The 22782-nt window shown below is 49.6% G+C and overlaps 1 protein-coding gene across 1 annotated transcript; it reads right to left on the reverse strand.

Moving 5' to 3' along the window:
* Positions 1 to 14927: 14927 nt before the first annotated feature.
* LOC109762885 (protein ROH1A) lies at positions 14928 to 16432 on the reverse strand. The gene has a single exon (XM_020321766.4). The coding sequence runs from the start codon at positions 16344 to 16346 to the stop codon at positions 15093 to 15095; it is 1254 nt and encodes a 417-aa protein (XP_020177355.1). The 5' UTR covers positions 16347 to 16432; the 3' UTR covers positions 14928 to 15092.
* Positions 16433 to 22782: the final 6350 nt, after the last annotated feature.

The following is a 22782-nucleotide window of genomic DNA, read 5'->3' on the forward strand; positions in this document are numbered from 1 at the left end:
AATGGTATCTATTGATTGGAATTCTATGGGAAAAACTCTTGTATTTTATTTAATATAACCCCAACAAAAAAAGTACCAATATAAATTATTCCTTGGGAATGTATGAATATCTTATATGTATATACTTCTTTGTCGGATATTCCCTTTTGCTCCTACGTGCATATGCACCCATTGTCGAAATACACATTTCGAAAAGTTCAAAAATTCGGAACAAAAATCCCGCGTGTATATCCGGACATTTTATGTCCGTTCACAAGGTTTCAATGAAAAAGAGCAAAAAAGCCGCGTCCTTCTTTGTGTAGTAGCGATGACATGATCGACCGACTCAACGGCGAGTATAATAATGGAGCAGCCGATGCTAAAGGCCCTCACTCTATCTTGTCTTGCTCACACATTCATAATTTTCCCAAAAATAAACCCTCATACATACATGTGTATGTCCATGTATAGTGTCTTTTTGTCGTATATTGTTTAACTGAGAAATCGAAATAAATAGCCATCATGTGCGGGACCTCCTATATATGTCGCTCTTTGCAAATACTACGCCAAATCGCACACCCCCCCCCCCCCCCTCCCACCTCGACTGGGCTAGCTCATGTAGCGAGTGTTGTTGCTGGTTATTTCGGATCCTTTGGGTTTTTTTATTTCTCATTTAGATTTTTCTGAAAAACACGAAATTAATCTATTATTAAAAGTGATAAATTTAAAAAAATGCAAATGTCTTTTTTACATTGAACAATTGGGAAAAATTAAGAAAAAATAAAAGAAAATAAAACCAATAGAAGTAACACCACAAATAAAAAACAAAACATCAATTCGGCCACCAGTTGGGCGAGATAGAACTGAAGACACGTTGAGGCGGCACTCTAGGGCGTGTTTGGTTGTCGTGCGCTACAGTACCCGCATTGCATAGACTTCTCCACCCAACCTGGCTATGCAAATGCAGCCTCAAATGCACCATCTGCATGTTGTTTGGTTGCCTGCATGGCCTCTTGTCTGCATGGGCAGAACCACACTGTCTGGTGTTTGGTTGCATGCATGTTAGTGGACAAACCCAAAGCATGGTGTTTGGTTGTATGCAACGCCTGGTGTGTGGTAACCTCTTTGGCTAGTTGGTGAGGTTACCACCACGCTTCGGCAGTACACATCATAAGCACAACAGAGTATAAACAGAGCATGAACTAGCATAATTCAGATATAAGCAGTACCACGATTCATAACAGTTCAACTCATAAACCATAAACATGTTCAAAGCAGACTCAATAGTACGCTGGAAAGAGGTGGCCCGGCCCTAGGCTTCGTCGTGCTTCCCGTACTTGTTGACGACCTCAATGCCATCCTCGTCGAAGATGATGACCTTGAGGGTGTCGGGAGTGAGGAGCTTGAATGTCACCATGTAGCCGATCTTGATCTGATAAACGACTGTGTAGGTGGCCCAACCCTGATCCAGGGTCACCCTGCCGTTCATCAGCTTGACCGTCACCTTCCAGGAGCAGCCGGTGTTGTTCCTGAGATTGAACTCCGTCGGCACCGCGACGAAGTGCTTGGTGAAGTCCAGGGGCATGGGGATGCACTCAAGCTTCGGTGCAAGGATGACCTTGCAGAAGTGAGTTGGGCCATCCTCCTGATGATAGTGGCCGTAGTTGCGGCGCTTGTTGCTGGCGGGGGGGGGGCTCCTCCATGCCCTCGTCGTCGCCACCCTCAGGCGTCTTCGGGTCTTCCTCGGCGGCGGGCAGCAGCACAACCTCGTCGGGCATTGGGTGAACGGGTTGCTTGCCCTTGTTGTCAAGGGCCGGGAGCACCTACGTGCCCATCTCATTACTCTCCTCGATCTGCACACAATTCATGGAGTCAAGCACAACACAGAGTTCATGGCTAATTGAAGAGCAGTTCATGGCTAATTGAAAAGCATGTAGTTAAAACAACATGACTGCCACTCTTCTCCTCCTCCCCATCCCCCTATATTTACTCACCCTGCCCACCACTACTTACCCACCCCTCTCTTCTCTCACTGTCAACCTTCCTCCTCCCCATCGCCATGAGCTCTAGCTCCAGCTCCAACGCCAACCCCTTCCCTTGGGGTATTGGCTGGAGGGCCTTCTTTCCCGGGTGGTCGGCTGGTGACCGCACCAAGTTCGAGAACACCATGGAGGTATGCTCGAACTTCGGCTCCATGCCGGACATGCAGAACGAATCAAATGCAGTGCTCATGAAGGCCACTAAAGAAGAGCTGAAGACGCTGATTCCTGACCCAGCGAAGGGCGCAATGGCAGTTGACATCATTCGCTGGGCCATGAATCAGGCCGTCTCCAACGATGCTAAACGGAGAAAGAAGTGGTGCAAGTACAAGACCTACTGGGCTCCTAATGACCGCCGTGCCACAGTGTACTGGGAGACGGCTATGGCGCCGCCGACGGTCATCGTTGGGGAGCCTAAGGAGGAGGAAGAAGAAGCGGTGCACATGCCAGCGAGGGCGCCAGAGCCAGGCCGTCGTACCTGGCATATCGACCTCGACTCCGCCGAGGACGACAACGACGACCCGCCGGCCCGCACGGCGATGAAGAAGAAGATGAAGGCCGGCGGCTCGACCAGCCGCTCCACACGCCGGTGACGGCCGCCGCGGTCGGCCTGTTTACGTTGTGTACCCCTATCCCCTAATCCCCCAATCCCCCTTGTGCATTCCGATCTTGCATGTATGAACTCGTATGAATTGCGATGAACTAGTATGAACTACCCCTATGCTTATCTACCTCTATTCCCCATTCCCCTCCGCCGTGGATCGAATCTAGCGTGCGTGCATGTTGAAGAGAGAGAAGTGCTTACCGCCATTGATGGAGTCCGGTGTCTTCTTCCTCTGCTCCGATCCGTCGCCGCCGGTGTGGAGTCCGGTGGTCTTCTTCCTCTGCTCCGATCCGCCGCCGCTGGTGAGAGTTGGGAGAGTGGGAAAGAGTGGGGAGAGGGAGCGGTGAGGGGCGGTGAGGCTAATAACTGCTGGCGCTTGGGGAAGGAACGCGGCTTCTCGAGCATGGCCGCGTGCGTGCAGCCGCCGCCGCCCACGTGCACCGCTCAGGCCTGGCCCTGGAGAAACTGTCGATTCGTGCGTTCTCAGTGAGCCAGGCCCAGAGGTGCTTTAAGAAGCGTGCGATGCAGGCCCAATAGTGTATGCGGGCTACCAAACAGGCTGATCACTTCATGCGCGGGCCTGGTCGAGGCCTATGCAGGCAACCAAACACGCCCCTAGTGTTTTAGCAGCCCATTTCGCCGCCTCCTCTCGGGTATCAACGCATCAGGAAGGCAAAAAATGCTGCAATGCAGGGCAGAGCTTCCAAGGTCATGGTGACCGCAAGGCAACAACGCAACAGCAAACTGTTCTCCTAGATATTCTGTTTTCCGTTCAAGTAAATGATGTTATTCTTGAATTTATTGTAATTTTCCCATGGTTTTTTTAGCATGCTTCTTTTTTTCTACGTGCACAGTTAGCTTCTTCTTCTTTTTTGCGGGGTGAAAAAGAGTTTATTCTAAAATTATAGGGTTACAATCTCGAGGCAACTGCTCCTTTTCATGAGCTTAGTAATCATCATACTCAATACTCCCTCCGTTTTTATTTACTCCGCATATTAAAATTGACTGAAGTCAAACTTATTAATATTTGACCAAGTTTATAGAAAAGAATATAAATATTTACCATAACAAATCTATAGGAAGTGGAAGTACATTCAATAATAAGTCTAGTGGTATTGATTTGTTATTGTATATGTTAATATTTTGGTCTGTAAATTTTGTCAAAATTTATAAAGCTTGACTTTAACCAAACCTAATACACGGAGTAGATAAAAACGGAGGTAGTAAATTAGTCGAGGCGGACGGCGAGTGTGCACATTGTATAAACTGCATTCGTGCGTACGTGTCCCCCGGCCTCCACAGTACGAACGCCACTCATTCGCTCGCCCCGTTGGTCGCGAGCCCGCGACCGCGACGTCCGGCCGTCTCCGGCCAGCCAGGCTTGCTGGCACGAAGTCATCAACGGCGGAGGGCAGCACGGTCTCTGATCCTGGCCGTCCGCCCGCGCGTCCACACGTGGTAGCTAGAGAAGGGAATCTGGAGGTCTAACCACAGCCCCCTAGTCCTTTTATATCTTTGATAAATCGCGCGCCAGATCTCTCGCCGCAGATCTCTGGATCGACGGTGCACGCAACGAGATATTGCGCGGAGCAACTATGGCACGTGGCGGATTTCGAGGACGAAGATCGAGGCATCGTGCCCCCACTTTTCCCACTAACCCATGTCGTTACCGCTTCCGCGCGCGCACATACAAATTCAAATCCTAAGATTTCCGCAGCAAATCGATCCAATTGATTGCTCACAGTCCCCTTTCCAAGGGACGTTCGTCAGTCCGACTGACCACCCTCCGCGGGACCCGTGCACTCGGCCAAGCTAAACACCCAACTGAAGTCTTCTTTAGGATTGCTATGAGACGAGCTTGACGCCCCTCCGCGGGTTGACTTGGCCCTTTCATTGGGCTCCAAGGCGCATGACTCGTAAATCTGGACCTGTAGATGGCCTGCGCTGGCGTTCCCCTGGGATAATGAGTGGCATCTCTTCGGAGAATCAGACCACGCGCCGGCGTCGTCACTCGGGTTATAATGGAATGCCCTCACTCAGGCCTCAAGTCTATCTCTTTCGAGAGACAAATGAATGCCACCAGGTTTTTCTTTGCGATCAACGACACTCGGTCATTCGAGGAAACTTATAGTCCATGATCCGCTGTGTTTTCATCTAAGGACCAACGAACCACGATTCGAAAACATATTCCAAGTGCTCCTGAAGCACTCGAACCTAACCGAAGGCTCGGTGCGTGTGCCCTACGAAACCTCAACCGATTCGGGGGCTAATGATGAGGTCACCTACTACAAGTAGGGTCAAGAACCTGTCCTATGGGGTCCACCTAGGGGTCCACACTATCATTGGTAGGTCACAAGACCACACTCACGTTCGGATGCGTGTTCCAGGAAGTCCACTCGGACACCTTGACGTCACTCGGTGACCAGTCTTCAGTCGGTACGACCCCCACCACTCGGACAAGGGAGGTGGAGGGACGATGTAGGAGCTGCAACGGTCGAGGAATCCTAAGTCATCCTTTAAGTGGAGTCATAGCTACCATTACCTGTAACTGTTGTAGTTGTGACGCTTTATAACTGTAACTGCCGTAGTTATGAGCATTAAGTGCCCCGACAACGTGGGAGCGATGGAGCTGCAGCGCACTCTACATAAGCCGGACTCCCCCTCTTGTGTTGTGGTTAAGCAATCACTGTAATCATACCCCTCAAGAGAAACCAAGCCTCAGGGCATGAGACGTAGGGTTATTACCTCTGCCGAGAGGGGCTTTAACTCGCTAAACACCGGGTGTTACACCTGCGTCGTAGCTAGGCTTTGCCCCTCTTTCGTACCCCTAGAACTCATTGTCAGGATCGTGACCCCGACAGACGTCGGTTTGTGCGGCATCCGTGTTTGGTTTCTTCGCGCTCGGCCATGGGGACGGGTGCGCCATGGCGAAGAGCGCGGCCATGGAAACGGCACGGCAGCGAGGGGCGTGTGAACGGCACTGGAGGCAGGAGCTGAGGGCGGTCTAGATCATGGAGTTTGCTGCCTTGGCTCCCCCGAGGCCGTGTGTATGTAGAGGAGCGAGAGAAGAGGAGGATTTCGCTCAAGGAAGAAGAAAATAAAGGGATAAGGTGTGCGCTCTGTGTGGGCCTGGGGCTGTAGGTGCGCTTGGCCAGTCGTCCGATTACAAATGTTTCCCTATTAAAAATTGATAAATTTAAAAAATTGCAAATGTTTTTTTACATTGAATAAAATAGAAAAATAAGAAAAAATAGAAAGAAAATAAAACCAGTAGAAGTAACACCACAGATAAAAAATAAAAACATCAATTCGGCCATCAGTTGGGCGAGATAGAACTAAGGACACGTTGAGGTGGCACTCTAGTGTTTTAGCAGCCCATTTCGTCGCCTCCTCTCGAGTATCAACGCATCAGAGCATGGTTAATAATATAGCCAGTTGTTTTCTATAGCAAGTTGCCATGTCATCTATAGTCAATCTAATAGCTACTAACATATATAATAGTTAGCTATAAGAAAGTACTACTTTATCGACATATGGCTAACATTCCATTCTCTCAAATCTTCTTGGAGCTCGTGCTACAGCCTGTTGTAAGTCTACAGCCCGCTTTTCTTCTCTCTCCTCTTCTCTCTCTTTCAACTCAGCAACAATATAATATTTAAATCCTTATAGCCTGCTTACATCACCTTATTATAGTTGCTCTCAGGAAGGCAAAAAATGCTGCAATGCAGGGCACAGCTTCCAAGGTCGTGGCGACCACAAGGCAGCAACGCAACAACAAACTGTTCTTATAGTTTTGGGATATTTTCTCTCTCCCAATTGTGTTCTCTATTCAAGTAATAAAATGATGTCTTCTTGTCAAAAAAAAATGATGTCTTCTTCGAAATATTATATTTTTTCGTTGTTTTGTTTTTAGCGTGCTGATTTTATCTACGCGCACAGTTAGCTCTGCATCCGCGCGTACGTGTCCCCCGGCCCTCAGAGCACGAAGACCACTCATTCGCTCGTCCCCGTTGGCCGCGAAGCCGGCGACCGCGACGTCCGGCCGTCTCCGGCCAGCCAGGCTAGCTGGCACGAGCCGATCGACGGCGGAGGGCAGCACGGGGTCCGATCCTGGCCGTTCGCCCGCGCGTCCACACGTGGTAGCTAGGGACTGGAAGACGGCGACGTGCGGTGGTGAAATCATGCCTGCCTTCCAGGTAAAAGACGTGTCGAGTGCAACAAGTAGCAACGTCGCCGTCGAAAGAAATTTTGAAATTTAGAATACATGCATGAATGTACTCGATAAACCCTAAATTTTATCACTGCTTCAAAAGAATGTTAATAGCGGCACGAGAGTCAGTAAATCGAGGAGAGGACCTTCTTTATTTTAACGAGGTGATGACCAGGTCTGAGTAGACCGTACGTATGTATATACATGCGTCCAGCTCGGCGAGAAGTCTCCACGCCAGCACGTTGACGTGGTCCGTTGAGGAGGTCGGGCAAGCAATGCGTCACCGCCCAGGGCCAGGGGGACGTCTCGCACGCCACGCTGGTGGGACGGCTGGGATGTGCACACGTGTCGCAACGGACGGATGGATGTCGCCGGGTTCAAGGGTTTTGCTTCGCGCCGCGGCAGATGACGCTCGCACGACCAGGCACAGTATCCAGTTGGGCGCGTTTGACATTCGCGGGAAAATATGCTCCGCCCAGGTTGACCTGCTCTCCCACCCTACGTACACCAAGCCTTGACAAATTGGTCCTACTCCTACTAGATACTACGTACTAGTTTTTTTTTACGTCTACTTTTTTTTACCTCTTTCCCCGCAAAAAAAAAGCACCTCTTCATGGGCGGTCAACTTAAATACAGGGCATGGTTTCACTTGCTATAATCTAAATATTGTCTCATCTTGAAAAAACTCACATACATGTCTCATATCTGCAAATGCACGGTGGCAGAGCTTGAGCGTGATTCAAGAGGAAGCCGTGACTTGAAGGAAAACAAATTCATAAGGAAGGAGTGAATATGCTCTGATTCAAACACTAGTTAGACCTATAATACAATATATGTTCTGTGATGGAGAGCAACAATTAAGGAGGGGTCATGGTCACGTTGGCCTGCACTAAGCTCTACCACTCATAGGTTTGTCAGTGACTCCCGTCAGTTCCCGCGCAAAAAAGAAGCGACTCCCGTAAGTTCTAGACTACTACAAATGGAAGGTGCGTATGTGTGTGTCATTGTGAGTGGAATATGTTGAAAATACCAAGAGCAACTCTAGCAGACCCCGCAAAACGCGCAGACCCGCAAAATTCCGACGAGTATGCGGGCTCGACCCAATTTTCCGGCCAGAACAGAGCCCGCATACTCGCCCGACCCGCAAAACTTTTTGCCGCAGCCCGCAAACCGCACGTCCCGACCGCTATAACTACGTTTCCGCGACTCTTTTGCGGGTCCAAACCCTATCCTCCGCCGCCGCCGAGCCCGCGATTCCCCTTCCTCCCTCTTCACATTTCTCGCCGCCGGCAACCACCCGCCCCGCCTCTAGCCGCCATGTGGGGCCGAATGTGGAGCTCCAGACGCGGCTCCAGCAGCAGATCCGGCGGCGGAAGGGACCCGGAGCGCGAGCGGCGCGCCCGGTCCGACGGCGCGAGGAAGCGCGGCGCCCGGAAGTGGACCAACCGCGGCATGTCGCCGCCGCCGAGCTTCCAGCGGAGCGAGACGGAAGAGTACGACTGCCGGCGCGCGTCCTTCTCCTCCGCGAGGTCGCCGTTCGCCGGGAGCTCCTCGTCCTCCGGCGCGGGCTTCCTCCCGTTGAAGAGGGAGTGGTCGGAGGACGAGGAGGAGCCGGCGCCGTTCGCCTTCGTCCCCGTGAAGGAGGAGCCCGAAGAGCCCGCTCCGCTCGGCCGCCGCGGAGTCGTCGGGCCAGAGGACTACGTCGCGGACGTCGACGCCGTTGCGGCCGCCATCGCTGAGCGGAGCGTGCGCGAGGAGGAGGAGCACCGGCGCCACGCCGAGGAGCTCGAAGACCTCGAGTGGCGGCAGGCGGTCGCCGCCAACGAGAAGGCCGAGGAGTGGCGCCGCATCCGCGCGGAGCAGGCGGCGAAGTACGTCGACCTGTGCAGCTCCGGCGAGGAGGATTGAGCGTCGCTCGGCCTCCACGGCGTCGTCCTCACCGCCGTCAGATCCGACCTCCTCTAGTACTAGTTAAATTAGCATGTAGTATGATCTATGCTTGTATGATGTGATGAACTATGTTTCCCGCGAAAGTGTTTTTTCAAATTATGCAGGTTTAGATACGGTATCTGTTCGGCCGCGCTAGTTTTCGACCCGCAAACGCGATCTTCGTGAAACCACAAACGCGTTTTGCGGGTCAAGTTTTTGTGGGGTCTGCTAGAGTTGCTCTAACACGGGCTTCCGAAGGTGATGTTTGAACAAAGCATCCATGTTGGTGTGGTGTGACATTATTTTTTTAGGAGAGGGACATATGCATTTCTTTTTTGATAAAGGAACCACATCGCGTTATTTATTTATAAAGTTGATCGCACTAGAAAGCACATATGAAAACGGTTTTGTTATCGCCGAATGACTGAGAAGTAACTATTCTCAACTCATTCCGGTCAAGGTTTCATGGGAGCGCAAAAAGGATGACAAAATCTTGATATAACAGTTGCTAGCACATATCTTTTTTTTTTTTGCCGGTGAGCTGTTAGCACATATCGAGAACAAACAATTTCTAAATCAACCAAGACTTCGTCCACCGGACCTCCATATACAAAGCACAAATAAGACACCCCAAAATTTGGGTTAAATCTATAAGACCACCACAACAATGTCGTCATTAGTAAAAAAAATAACTTTATGTGCTCTGCGCAAAATGCACTGACTGCAATCGTAAATATTGACATAAAGCACTAAACATAGCTTACCCTCTCCCTATAACTTCGAACTAGTGCGACATATCATTTTGTGTTCCAACGAACTAACCTCGTCAAAAGCCGATGGGAGCCACCGGTCTGAGAATTTTTTTTATGAAGAGAATAAATGTTAGTACAAAGATACATGAAATAGCTTAAAATGAAAAAAAAAAAACTTGGCTAGTCCTGAAGCACTAGCAGCAGTGAGTAGAAGCTCACGGAGGCTTCCACCTCGGTTAGAGAGTCATGGAGTTTTTCTTAAATGAAAACAAAAGATTTACCTCATTGATTAATTAATCAGAAGAGATTGGAGAACAAAAGGTAATAGATAATCTTAATCTGACAGTTGTAAGTAGTATGCCCACTGAGACACAAGGCAGTGCCACATTTTTTATTTTTCTGAAAAGGGGAATATATTACTCCCTCTGTCCCGAAATATATATATTTCGGGACAGAGGGAGTACAAGGTAGTGCCACATAAAAAGTACGCAAAATGTATATAAAAGAACATGCTAACGTTTGGACGTTGGGTTTGGGGACAAGCATTCCTGGTCCCGGAGCATCATTGTTTACGGCTCCTTGGAGGGTTGTGGCCGTTAGCTCGAGCATTTGGCAGTTGTGCAACGGTTTATGTTGGTACTATATTTGTCTAGCTATAGGAGAATCAAAACCACTTGTGTATATAACCAAAACGGGAGGAAACGAGACAAGGGGAAGATCCCAAGGCAATGCACAGTTGCACACCCTGTTGTCCCTGTCCCGGAGTGTGTGCTGTGTGTGTCCCATGCATTTGGTTCCTTCCCCATATGTTGCGCCAGCTTGTCCTTTTCGTGTCATGCATTGCATTTGCACCTCGGGGTCTCATATTCTCATGTTTTCTCAAAAGAGGGCCTCATATGCTACAATGCATCTTGTAGGGCAAGAACCTACAAAATACAACAAGATTAATTTTCTTTGAAACCAAACAAATTAAATTAAATTGGATGAAATCAGTGTACTTTATGGAGCCAAATCACTGGGATCACACAGATGCAGATAATATCCATCAAGGGAAATAAATATGCAAAACATAGACCAAAAGGTGGAGGAAAAGTGTCAAGAGGAAGATCCCAGGCATGTACGTGTGATAAACACCATATCCCCTAAGTGATGTGTGTGCCCCATGTATTTTGACCTCATCTTCCCATCCAATGCAGTTGGCCACTTTTCAAAAAAGAGAATGTTGTTGGCCACCAAGCTTGTCCTTTCTGTGTCACTGTGCCCTGCTATGTCCTGCATCTCATGGTCGTCTCCTCTGCGCTGGCTTTCAAGAATCACGATACAGATACATACCTGTACTGCAGTCATCCCATCTGCAAATGGTGCTAGAGGCATCCTGTTGATGCCTCGTAAATTTTCTCCCGCATCTGTTTATGGACAAGGCAGAACCAATGGATACGGATGTAAGAGGCCGCCATCCACTGCTGCATGCATACACTTCAATCCGCATTTAAGCAAACCGGACTATAAAGTCATGCAAACAGACCGATATTCATAAAATTTTGGATAGAAAATAACACAAATCATTCATACATAGCACGAGAATTAAGTCTAGTACAACAATGTCTCAAATTCGACTGGATTTTGATGTCCAACAAGTTTTTCATCCACGGATCATGTCGTTCCACATATATCCCCCCTTCAGCTTCATCCAACAGTGTGTGCACATAAAATGGTTGTCCCCCTGGCTTGTGGTACACCACGGCAGCTCGTACGGGCTACATATAATGTGTAGAACTACTTTCAGTGAATGAATCAATCTACAAGTTGAACAAAAGGAAGCAAAATGTACGATCTCGTCCTCTGCGGCGTGCAATGCCCACCTTGACTCGAGCTGATGAACCACGACACAAAACTTGGTGACGCTGGTCTGACTAGTGTACCAACAATACCATAAAGACCTCACATTGTGTTGTCGAATGATGTACATGTCGTAGGGCGCAATGTGCTTTCGTGCGTTAAACTTTTCATGCACTTGCTGCCAGAAGGTCGTCCCTCTGCTCCTGCCTATGAAATCCGCGGATATGGCCAACCACGCATCGGACAACAACTCATCCTCCATGATCGAGTAGCTCATCATCTTCCGTACTCTAAAAAATGACATATCATTTGAAAATCAGCTCAATGGCATTTGACCAAACACCTATCGAGCGTGGTATCCGCCATGGACCTCGTCGACAAGGGGGCGGAGTGTATCTGGATACAAACGGCTCCAATGTGAACATCTCCGTCGTAAAGGCGAGCGGGCGTGTCGGTGCTGGTTGCGAACGCCCGGCAATGCCTCTGTGGCGGTCGAAGACGTACAACAGCAACGGCGGAGGTCAAGGCTGCGGATGCAAAGTAAGGGGAGAAGGGATGGAGTGGAAGGAAATGGGGCCGGGAGTGGGATTGGATAGGCCGGTGGTGTCAGAGTGCTATGTGCCTGTTGTCCGGACTCCCACAACCCCTCCCCCACTTTGTCGCCAATTTACGGGAGAAAACATGTCTGAACTGTGCAGCTGACCGATACAGACCCACGTTGGATGACTTCCATGATCCAGACAGCATGGCTCGAGCGAATGCAGACGATTTACGGGTCCGCCTTGAAGATGCCCTAGGAGAGCGGTAGTCCAAAATGAAGAAAGGACACAATAGCTTCATAGTCTACTGTGGCACGTCTAGCTATTAACGGAGCTAAGACTTGGGCATCTTGTTTGTCACTAAGATATGTTTCAGAGAGTTCATGAGCTATTTAAGCGGCTAAGAACACATACTGTCCCTCATTGAGATCTTCATGATGCTCCAAGGGAATCAACTCCTTAGTTTGCTGTATACCAGTCTATCCTACCTAGTGACGACTACAGGCACTAAAACAAGCCGACGACGCGTCGTCGTCGTCGTCGTCGTGCTAAAACCCTATATGACCAACGCATCAGAACGGCAATCATCGCCGATAAAGAGAAGCGAAGATCACAAGGATCCAACCTGAAGACACACAAACAAAGAGGAACAAAGATCAGATCCCGAGCAGATCTACCAAAAACAATCACTGACTGAATCTCGCAAGATCTGCTGGAGACACACCTCCACACGCCAGCCGACAATGCTAGACGCACCACCGGGACGGGGGCTAGATGTGGAGAAATTTATTCCACATTCAGGGAGCCACCGTCATCTCCGCTTCCTAAACAGAACATAAACCCTAACAAAACATGAAGAAACACCTAAAAACAAAGCTCTTCCGCCGACAAGGGCCGAGATCCATCACGCGCTTATGGCCCTGAGGCCACAGGAGACGTGGCAGATCGGCGGTGCCGCCGACAGGAGGCTAAAACCCTAGCCGCCTTACCTTGGGGGAGAGACCAAGGGAGGAGAGACGCACGTATTATCACTGCCGGCATCCACTCCATAGAATGAGATTATATACTTGTACAAACAGCAAATGATTAAACAATGCATATACATGTTTGTAGACACTTGTGCATATCAGATAAATTGTGTAAAATACCTTGGGAATGGGGCCTTTCTTGAGTGCATGTAGGACATGTGTACACACCTTCTTCTTCTTCTTAATTTCTTTCGGCATTGCTTACAACCCATACAGCCTTGATATTACTTCTGTGATTTTTTTACTTTCATTGTCAAACATAGACAATATGTAGCATTGCAGGAAAAATGTAAAACTTTTGAATGTCATTACTGCTGAGAAACTAAGAGTCTGTACTATCAAATATCTCGAAGTCGTCGTTGCAAATCACTGACGCAAAATATTGAGTTCAAAGTTCAGACTACCGAAAATGTCTCTACAGAAACAGCTCAAGTCGGAAGTCGGTTGCATAATGTGGACTGAGAATTTTCTCCATAATAGAAAATCCATGTAGGTGCAGAGGCGGTTTTATCAGAATTAACACACGATCCACACTACTATTTTTCTCATCATTCAGAAGATATGCCAAATAGTACTACTGAACATCTTTCAGCTTTAGCAATCTTCAGCCGCGTGATGGACGAAGAGTGCTCTCCACACATTATCGGAATTGTTAAAAGAATTTTTTCTTAAATCTTCTTACGGCTCACGAAAAAAATCTCTCCAAAAAAACCACAAAAAGAGTAACATTCTTATAATGGGAATGTTATCCTTGACAGCTGCTATAGCCAGGTGTGTCTGACTTTTGCTGATCCATGGTGTCAGTACAGTCCTGTCCAGTACACCGCTGGCAGCATAGAAAATGTGATGAAATTAAAGATGCGTGACAAAGGTTCAATGCCTCATGATTAATGATAATGATAGAACACTGAACATGTCGAGGATTCAGAGTTAAGCGTACTCTTTCCTCATCATGATGGGCTAAGGTCATTCTCACAGGTCGGTTATACCATGGATTTGCATTTCCATGCCGATTTAATTAATTATGACCTAGCTAACTGGCTTAAGTCTAATTGCACATAATCAACATTTACAAGAAGCTAAGTGCAGAGATTAACTCATGCCTTCAGTACATGGGTCAAATACCAGCACAATGAAATCCCTTCGTCTCTGGAGTCAAAATTGAGACCATATGGATATAATTAGCACATGAAAATGAGACTCTGTCTCCTGGCTACAAGTGGCAGCAGCTAGCAAGCAAGCACAGAGGCACATTTTTATCTATTTCTCTCAGGAAAGAATAATACAGTAAGCAATACTTAACTCAGGAGGCAGTGCAGCTTTAGGATTGCTGTGAGATTAGTCATAGAATAGAGCCGATCGAGGACAGACAGGTCAGCCGAGTTGAATAGTATGGCAAAAGAAAGGGACAAAGTGCCACAGCACATCTCTGGCCATTCAAATCTCTGTCTGTCTGTCACTGTTTGGTAGCTGCAGGCCGGCCGGCTTGGCTTGGGTTGAGTCAACCATGCCTTTGATTGCCTCCTCTTTTCTCCAAGGACTTCCGGCCACCAACTTGATCCATCTTTGTCTTTGATTCACTCATCCATCTCTGTCCTGAGTCAACCTGCTTGTCAACCATCTCAAGGTTGCACCCCAAAACTTTTGGTCATCTGAGTCCAGATTCCTCAAACAGCTGAATGATTTGCAGCACAAACTTTGGTCATCTGAATCTTGAATTGGTTGATGATTGGAAGTTGCAGAGATGAAATTAAGTCTGTTGATCCCAGGAGGAACTTTGGTCATCTCATCAGAAAAAAAAGTGCAAACACAAAAGGAACCAAGACAATTTTTTCGTGATGCTTCTGCTGATGATGATAAGGGCTGACAAATTCTGCAATCTTTGAATCATTCTTCCTATTGTTTGGTTCTTTTGGGAGACAAATCCTTGACTTTTTCTTGTTTTCCTCTTTCAACAGAACAGATGACACATTCTCTTTTCTCTGCTTTTGAGCATCAAGAAGAGCACTAAATCAATCCAAAAAAAGTTAGTTTTTACAGCCAAGCCATACATCTACATACACAAGATCACACAGGCACGGAGAGAGTGCCAGAAGTAGTGATACAAATCAAAGAATGGTACAGCTGAGCAGAGAAAGAAGGCATTTTTTAATCCTAATCAGCCGTCCTCTGCTCAGAAGGAATGGGGTTGCTGCGCCGCCGCGCCGGAGGCGGACCCGGCGGTGCTGCGCGCGCTGTGCTCCATGCAGCGCACGACCTCGGCGCGGCTGGCCACGACGCGGTGGAACACGGCGCGCACCTGCCGCTCCAGCGGCGCGAGGCCGTCCTCCAGCGCCCTGCACGCGCCGGCCAGCGCCTCCGCGCGCTCCACGACGTCCCCCGCGCGCTCCTCGCTGATGGACGCCGGGGCCTCCACCTCCACGGCCTCGTCTTCCTCCTCGGCGATCTCCTCGAGGAGGCTGTTGAGCTCCCGCGCGACGCGCTCCACGGCCTGCATCTCGGCGAGGAGCCCCGCGGACGCCGGCGAGGACGCCCCGGAGGACGACCCCTTCTTGTCCCTGCGCCTCGACTCATCGATGATACGCTCCTGGAGGGCCGTCATGGGCGCCGCCCACTGCGCCTGTTTGGCCGGCGCGATGGGGGCGGCAGCGGAGGCCCTGTCCTGGCACGGCACGGCGGCGACGAGCGCCCACATGGCGAACACGAGGACGGAGCTCATGGTGTAGAGTGCCAGCCCGAGCCCGCCCCCGGCGCCAGGGGCGGTGGCGGCCTGCGGCGGCGGCGGCGCGAGGTGCGCCGCCATGGCGTGCACGTGGCGCCCCGTGGACCAGTTCTTGGACGACACGCTGAAGGAGAGCGCGCGGGCGGCGCGCGAGCTGCACGGGGTCGACGGCGCGGCCCTGGAGTCCGGGAAGAGCCTGGAGATGGCCCGGCGCGCGCGCGCGAACTGCGCGCGGTGGAGCAGCGGCGCGTCGGCGGCGAGGAGGCAGGAGGCCGCGGTGAGCGCGGCGCGGTGGGAGCCCCGGAGCGAGGCGAGCGCGAGGGAGACCGCGTTGAGCACGTCGAGCGCCTTGACGGAGCGGTCGAGCAGGTCGGCGGCGAGGCGGTCGGCGGGGGGCCTGGCGAGCGCGGCGCCCACGGGGCCCACGGCGAGGGCGTCCCGGAACGCGGCGTCCGAGGACACCACCGCGTCGAGCAGCTTGGAGAGGAACGCGAGCGAGAGCACCGGCCCCTGCTGTCCCTGCTGCGCGGAGGTGGAGAGCGCGGCGAGGCGGTCGGCGACGTGGGCCTGGAGCGCGTCGAGGACGAGCAGCTCGTCGTCCTGCGCCGGGTCGAAGGAGGCGACGGCGGTGGCGCTGCGGCGGAAGCTGAGCAGCCCCAGGAAGCCCATCCCGCCGGTCGGCGGCGGCGTCTCTGCGGCAGCCATCCTCGTCGGAAGCGGGCTCGTGGTGGGCTTTGGGTCGGGCCTGGGCTCGGGCTCTGTGGATTTCTTGGTCGGAGTGGAGGGGAGGGAATGGTGGGGAACCGCTGCCGGAGCGCCGGCCATATATACTGCGGGGCAGACGGCCGCGGAGGGGCAACTCCGCCCACGCGCCTCCCTTCCCTCCACACCAATGACATGTGGGCCCGCATATCGCATGGGCCGTCCTGTCAGTGGGACGGAAGGGGTGGCGTGCTGGTGCGGTGGGGTTCTTCTGGGGGATGGTGGACTGGTTCGTTGGCTGACTTGGTTGGCTGCCACTACTGGATGGACCTGGTGTACTCCTCTCCCACATTTTCTCCTCCCTTTTCTTTTCTTAGCCAATACTTATGTTTGCCAGATTTATTTCCTTAATGAATATTATCTGTATGATCTTGCTGATTATGTTTCATATAAAATATCCTGATTTCATCCTGTGCGGATTTTTGGGATGTGGTTCTGGGCGCACCCTATATAACATTTCATAATCTAAAAATAATCAAACTATTCTGCAACTTTTTTGGGCAAACATGGTTTATTGTTATACTTACATATAAAGTTTCGCTAAAAAAATGGCTTCAATGTTCTTATGGGCAGAAAAACAAAACTACGACGTACAAAAACATGGATAATAACTTATGTATAGAACCGATTTTGTTTGTGGCTTTTTGCACAGAAGACTAGTACCATATAAGTCATTTCCTCGCAGCTTTACACGTGAGTATAATACTATACCGTGATTGTGACAAAAGAGTTTCAGAACTGTTAGACCTTTTTAAATTTTATTTTTCAACTTCGTTCGGTCTAGACCCAGGTTCATTTGGGTATTTTTGGATTTCATCCAGTCTAATTTGATTTGAGAACACCAGGCTCTCTTTTGGCAGCTCTTGCCTCACTAGAAGCTCCATAAACACAATTGTCTCTCTCTTGTCCCTTTCCCTCCACTTTGGTTTACGTCTGCCAGATTTATTCCCTTGATGAGTATTATCCGTACGATCCCAGCGATTTGGCTCCATAAAGCACCCTGATTTCATCAAAATTAATTTGGTTCAAAATAGAAAGAAAAAAAAACTCTCTGCCTCTGTCCCCATTCAGAAGTACGTTGGCACATTGCACATGGGATGGGTTTATGTGTATGTAGCCTGAAACCCAGTCGTGAGCAGAGGAGATGGGATATATGAGAGCCTTTCTTTAAAAGAAAGAAAAATGAAGGGGTTGTTTGGTTTCCAACCACAAATTGCCACACTTTGCCACACCTCACCATAGGCAAGTTTGATCAAGGTAGGTGGGTGTTTGGTTCTAGCCACATCTAAGTCAAGAATTTTTTTTATGAGCAGTGAACCCCACATGTCATAGACAAAAAAAAGTGTGGTAAGATTCCCTTAGGCAAGCCAAAGTGTGGCTAACAATTTGAGGAACTCAAGTTAAGTAAGTACGGCAAGTGAGACACCGAGCGTGAGGTGTAAGGAATGACATGGCAGAGTGACGCGGAAAGGACGAGCTGGTGCAACATCTGATGTGAATGGATTGAGGCCAAATGCATGGGACACACACAACACCACGAGACAGGGACACTGGGTGTGTAAGTGCAACTGTGCATTAGGGCATCTCAAAGGCAGGCCCCCAAATCACTCGTATTCGTCTGGACGGCGCTATCTGGACCGCAGATGCCATCCAACACGAGTCTCTATCGGTCCGCGGGTGATCTGGATGCTTTTTTTTTACCGCAAACTGGAAACAAAGTGGGGGGAGGTTTGCGGCAGTCCGGATATGCGAAACGTAGGACTCCGACACCCCCAACCCACCCAATCCCCCTCCCGCTCCCATTTTCTCCTCCCTTTTCTTAACCCATATTTATGTTTGCCAGGTTTATTCCCTTAATGAATATTATCTTTGTGATCTCACTGATTTGGTTTCATGAATTATCCCGATTTCATCCCGGTGCGGATTTTTGGGATATGGTTCTAGGCGCACCCTATATAACATTTTAATTTAAAAATAATCAAACAATTCTGAAACCTTTTTGGGCAAACATGATCGAGTGTTATACTCACATACAAGTTCCGTGAAAAAATGACTTCACTGTTATTACGGGCGGAAAAAAACCAAACTACAACTTACAAAAACATGAATAATAACTTTTAATACAACCGATTTTGTTTTTTTCACACAGAAGATCACATAAGACTTTCTTTGCAAAACTTTACACGTGAGTATAACACTATACGGTAATTGTCACAAAAAAGTTTCAGAACTGTTAGACCCTTTTTAAAATTTATTTTTAACTAGCTCCGGTCTAGACCTCATTTGGGTATCTTTGGATTTCATCCAGTCTAATTTGATTTGAGAATTCGTAAAAAAAAATTGATTTGAGAAAACCAGGCTCTCTTTTGGTACCTCTTGCCTCACTAGAAACTCCATAAACACCATTGCAGATGGGATGAGTGCACTACATGTATGTATGTATGTGTATCGTGATTATTGAAAGCCAGCACTGAGCAGAGGAGATGAACATATACATGAGAGGTGCAGGGCATAGCAGGGCAGAATGACACAGAAAGGACAATCTTGGTGGCCAAATACATTGGATGGGAAGATGAGACCAAATACATGGGGCACACACAGCACTTAGGGGACAGGGTGGTTATCTTAGCACACATACATACATGCCTGGGATCTTCCTGTTGACACTTTTCCTCCACTTTTGGTCTATGTTTTGCCACATTTATGCCCTTGATGAATATCATCTGCATCTGTATGATCCCACTGATTTGGCTCCATAAAGTACCCTGATTTCATCGAATTTAATATAATTTGATTTTAGAGAAAATTAATCTTCTTGTATTAGTAGGTTCTTGCCCTACAAGATGCATTGTAGCATATGAGGCCCTCTTTTGGAAAAACTTGAGAATATGAGACCCTGAGGTACAAATACAATGCATGACACGGAAAGGACAAGCTGGTGCAACATATGGGGGGGACCAAATGCATGGGACACACACAGCACACACTCCGGGACAGGTGGACGAAGTCTTGGTTGATTTAGAAATTCTTTGTTCTCGATATGTGCTAACAGCTCACCGGCAAAAAAAAAAAGATATGTGCTAACAACTGTTATATCAAGATTTTGTCATCCTTTTTGCGCTCCCATGCAACCTTGACCGGAATGAGTTGAGAATAGTTACTTCTCAGTCATTCGGCGATAACAAAACCGTTTTCATATGTGCTTTCTAGTGCGATCAACTTTATAAATAAATAACGCAATGTGGTTCCTTTATCAAAAAGGAAATGCATATGTCCCTCTCCTAAAAAAAACTAATGTCACACCACACCAACATGGATGCTTTGTTCAAACATCACCTTCGGAAGCCCGTGTTAGAGCAACTCTAGCAAACCCCACAAAAACTTGACCCGCAAAACGCGTTTGCGGTTTCACGAAAATCGCGTTTGCGGGTCGAAAACTAGCGCGGCCGAACAGATACCGTATCTAAACCTGCATAATTTGAAAAAACACTTTCACGGGAAACATAGTTCATCACATCATACAAGCATAGATCATACTACATGCTAATTTAACTAGTACTAGAGGAGGTCGGATCTGATAGCGGTGAGGACGACGCCGTGGAGGCCGAGCGACGCTCAATCCTCCTCGCCGGAGCTGCACAGGTCGACGTACTTCGCCGCCTGCTCCGCGCGGATGCGGCGCCACTCCTCGGCCTTCTCGTTGGCGGCGACCGCCTGCCGCCACTCGAGGTCTTCGAGCTCCTCGGCGTGGCGCCGGTGCTCCTCCTCCTCGCGCACGCTCCGCTCAGCGATGGCGGCCGCAACGGCGTCGACGTCCGCGACGTAGTCCTCTGGCCCGACGACTCCACGGCGGCCGAGCGGAGCGGGCTCTTCGGGCTCCTCCTTCACGGGGACGAAGGCGAACGGCGCCGGCTCCTCTGGCTCCTCCTTGTCCTCCGACCACTCCCTCTTCACGAGGAGGAAGCCCGCGCCGGAGGACGAGGAGCTCCCGGCGAACGACGACCTCGCGGAGGAGAAGGACGCGTGCCAGCGGTCGTACTCTTCCGTCTCGCTCCGCTGGAAGCTCGGCGGCGGCGACATGCCGCGGTTGGTCCACTTCCGGGCGCCGCGCTTCCTCGCGCCGTCGGACCGGACGCGCCGCTCGCGCTCCGGGTCCCTTCCGCCGCCGGATCTGCTGCCGGAGCCGCGTCCGGAGCTCCACATTCGGCCCCACATGGCGGCTAGAGGCGGGGCGGGTGGTCGCCGGCGGCGAGAAATGTGAAGAGGGAGGAAGGGGAATCGCGGGCTCGGCGGCGGCGGAGGATAGGGTTTGGACCCGCAAAAGAGTCGCGGAACCGTAGTTATAGCGGTCGGGACGTGCGGTTTGCGGGCTGCGGCAAAAAGTTTTGCGGGTCGGGCGAGTATGCGGGCTCTGTTCTGGCCGGAAAATTGGGTCGAGCCCGCATACTCGCCGGAATTTTGCGGGTCTGCGTATTTTGCGGGGTCTGCTAGAGTTGCTCTTAGTATTTTCAACATATTCCACTCACAATGACACACACACATACACACCTTCCATTTGTAGTAGTCTAGAACTTACGGGAGTCGCTTCTTTTTTGCGCGGGAACTGACGGGAGTCACTGACAAACCTATGAGTGGCAGAGCTTAGTGCAGGCCAACGTGACCATGACCCCTCCTTAATTGTTGCTCTCCATCACAGAACATATATAGGTCTAACTAGTGTTTGAATCAAAGCATATTCACTCCTTCCTTATGAATTTGTTTTCCTTCAAGTCACGGGCTTCCTCTTGAATCATGCTCAAGCTCTGTCATAGTCATGTTGCTAGCGTCAAACCAAGGTGGAAGCCTCTGTGATCTTCTACTCATATGAGACATGTATTTGAGCTTTTCTAAGATGAGACAATTTTTAGATTGTAGCAAAGTGAAACCATGCCCTGCACCTAAGTTAACCGCCCACGAAGAGGTTCTTTGTTTTTTTGCGGGGAAAGAGGTGTTTCTCTATCATGCCTCTGCGAAATTAAACAAAGGTCGGGCATTAACCATTTCGTTTACCGGATGTAAAAAAAAGAAAACATTTCGTTTACCATCTAGTAGGAGTAGGACCAAATTTGTCAAGGCTTGATGTACCTAGGATAGGAGAGCAGGTCAACCTGGGCGGAGCATATTTTCCCGCGAATGTCAAACCCGCCCAACTGGATACTGTGCCTGGTCGTGCGAGCGTCATGAAGCAAAACCCTTGAACCCGGCGACATCCATCCGTCCGTTGCGACACGTGTGCACATCCCAGCCGTCCCACCAGCGTGGCGTGCGAGACGCCCCCCTGGCCCTGGGCGGTGACGCATTGCTTGCCCGACCTCCTCAACGGACCACGTCAACGTGCTGGCGTGGAGACTTCTCGCCGAGCTGGACGCATGTATAAACAGACCAGGTCATCATCTCGTTAAAATAAAGAAGGTCCTCTCCTCTATCTACCTTTTTTTTTTCTTTTTGCGAATCTCTCCTCTATCTACCTGACTCTCCTGCCGCTATTTACTCAATTTTTTAAACCGTGATAATTTTAGGGTTTATCGAGTACATTCATGCATGCATTCTATACTACGTACTCCCTCCGTTCCTAAATATAAGTCTTTTTTAGCGATTTCAATATGAACTACATACGGATGTATACAGACATAGTTTAGAATGTAGATTCACTCATTTTGCTTCGTATGTAGTTTATATTAAAATCTCTAGAAAGACTTATATTTAGGAACGGAGGGAGTACTCCGTAAGCATATTTTTCTTTGTTCGACGGAGACGTTGCTGCTTGTTGCACTCGACACGTCTTTTACCGGGAAGGCAGGGGCATACATGATTTCACCGCCGGTCCGCCGCACGTCGCCGTCTTCCAGTCCCTAGCTACCACGGGTGGACGCGCGGGCGAACGGCCAGGATCGGACCCCAAACTTCCCTCCGCCGTCGATCGGCTAGCGCCAGCTAGCCTGGCTGGCCGGAGACGGCCGGACGTCGCGGTCGCGGGCTCACGGCCAACGTGGACGAGCGAATGAGCGGTCTTCGTGCTGTCATGGCCGGGGGCACGTACGCACGGATGGAGTGTATAGAGCGTGCACACTCGCCGTCCGCCTCGACTAATTTACTACTGCTGAGTACGGTGATTACTAAGCTCATGACGCTGACTGTGCGCGTAGATAAAAAGGCAGCACGCTAAAAACAAACCATGGGAAAATTACAATAAATCAGGATAACGTCATTTTACCCGCATTGATAGCGGAATTGGGAGAGAGAGAGAGAGAGAGAGAGAGAGAAAGGAATTTAGGAGAACAAAACTCGAAGAGAAAAAAAAATACTACCAGAAATCTAGGAGAACAATATTGGAAAACTC

This window comes from Aegilops tauschii, chromosome 6 (genome assembly GCF_002575655.3).
Source record: "Aegilops tauschii subsp. strangulata cultivar AL8/78 chromosome 6, Aet v6.0, whole genome shotgun sequence".
Classification (NCBI taxonomy): domain Eukaryota; kingdom Viridiplantae; phylum Streptophyta; class Magnoliopsida; order Poales; family Poaceae; genus Aegilops; species Aegilops tauschii.

Excerpts from the sequence above, each read along its gene's own strand:
- LOC109762885 (XM_020321766.4), bottom strand. The coding sequence starts at position 16,346 with ATGGCTGCCGCAGAGACGCCGCCGCCGACCGGCGGGATGGGCTTCCTG.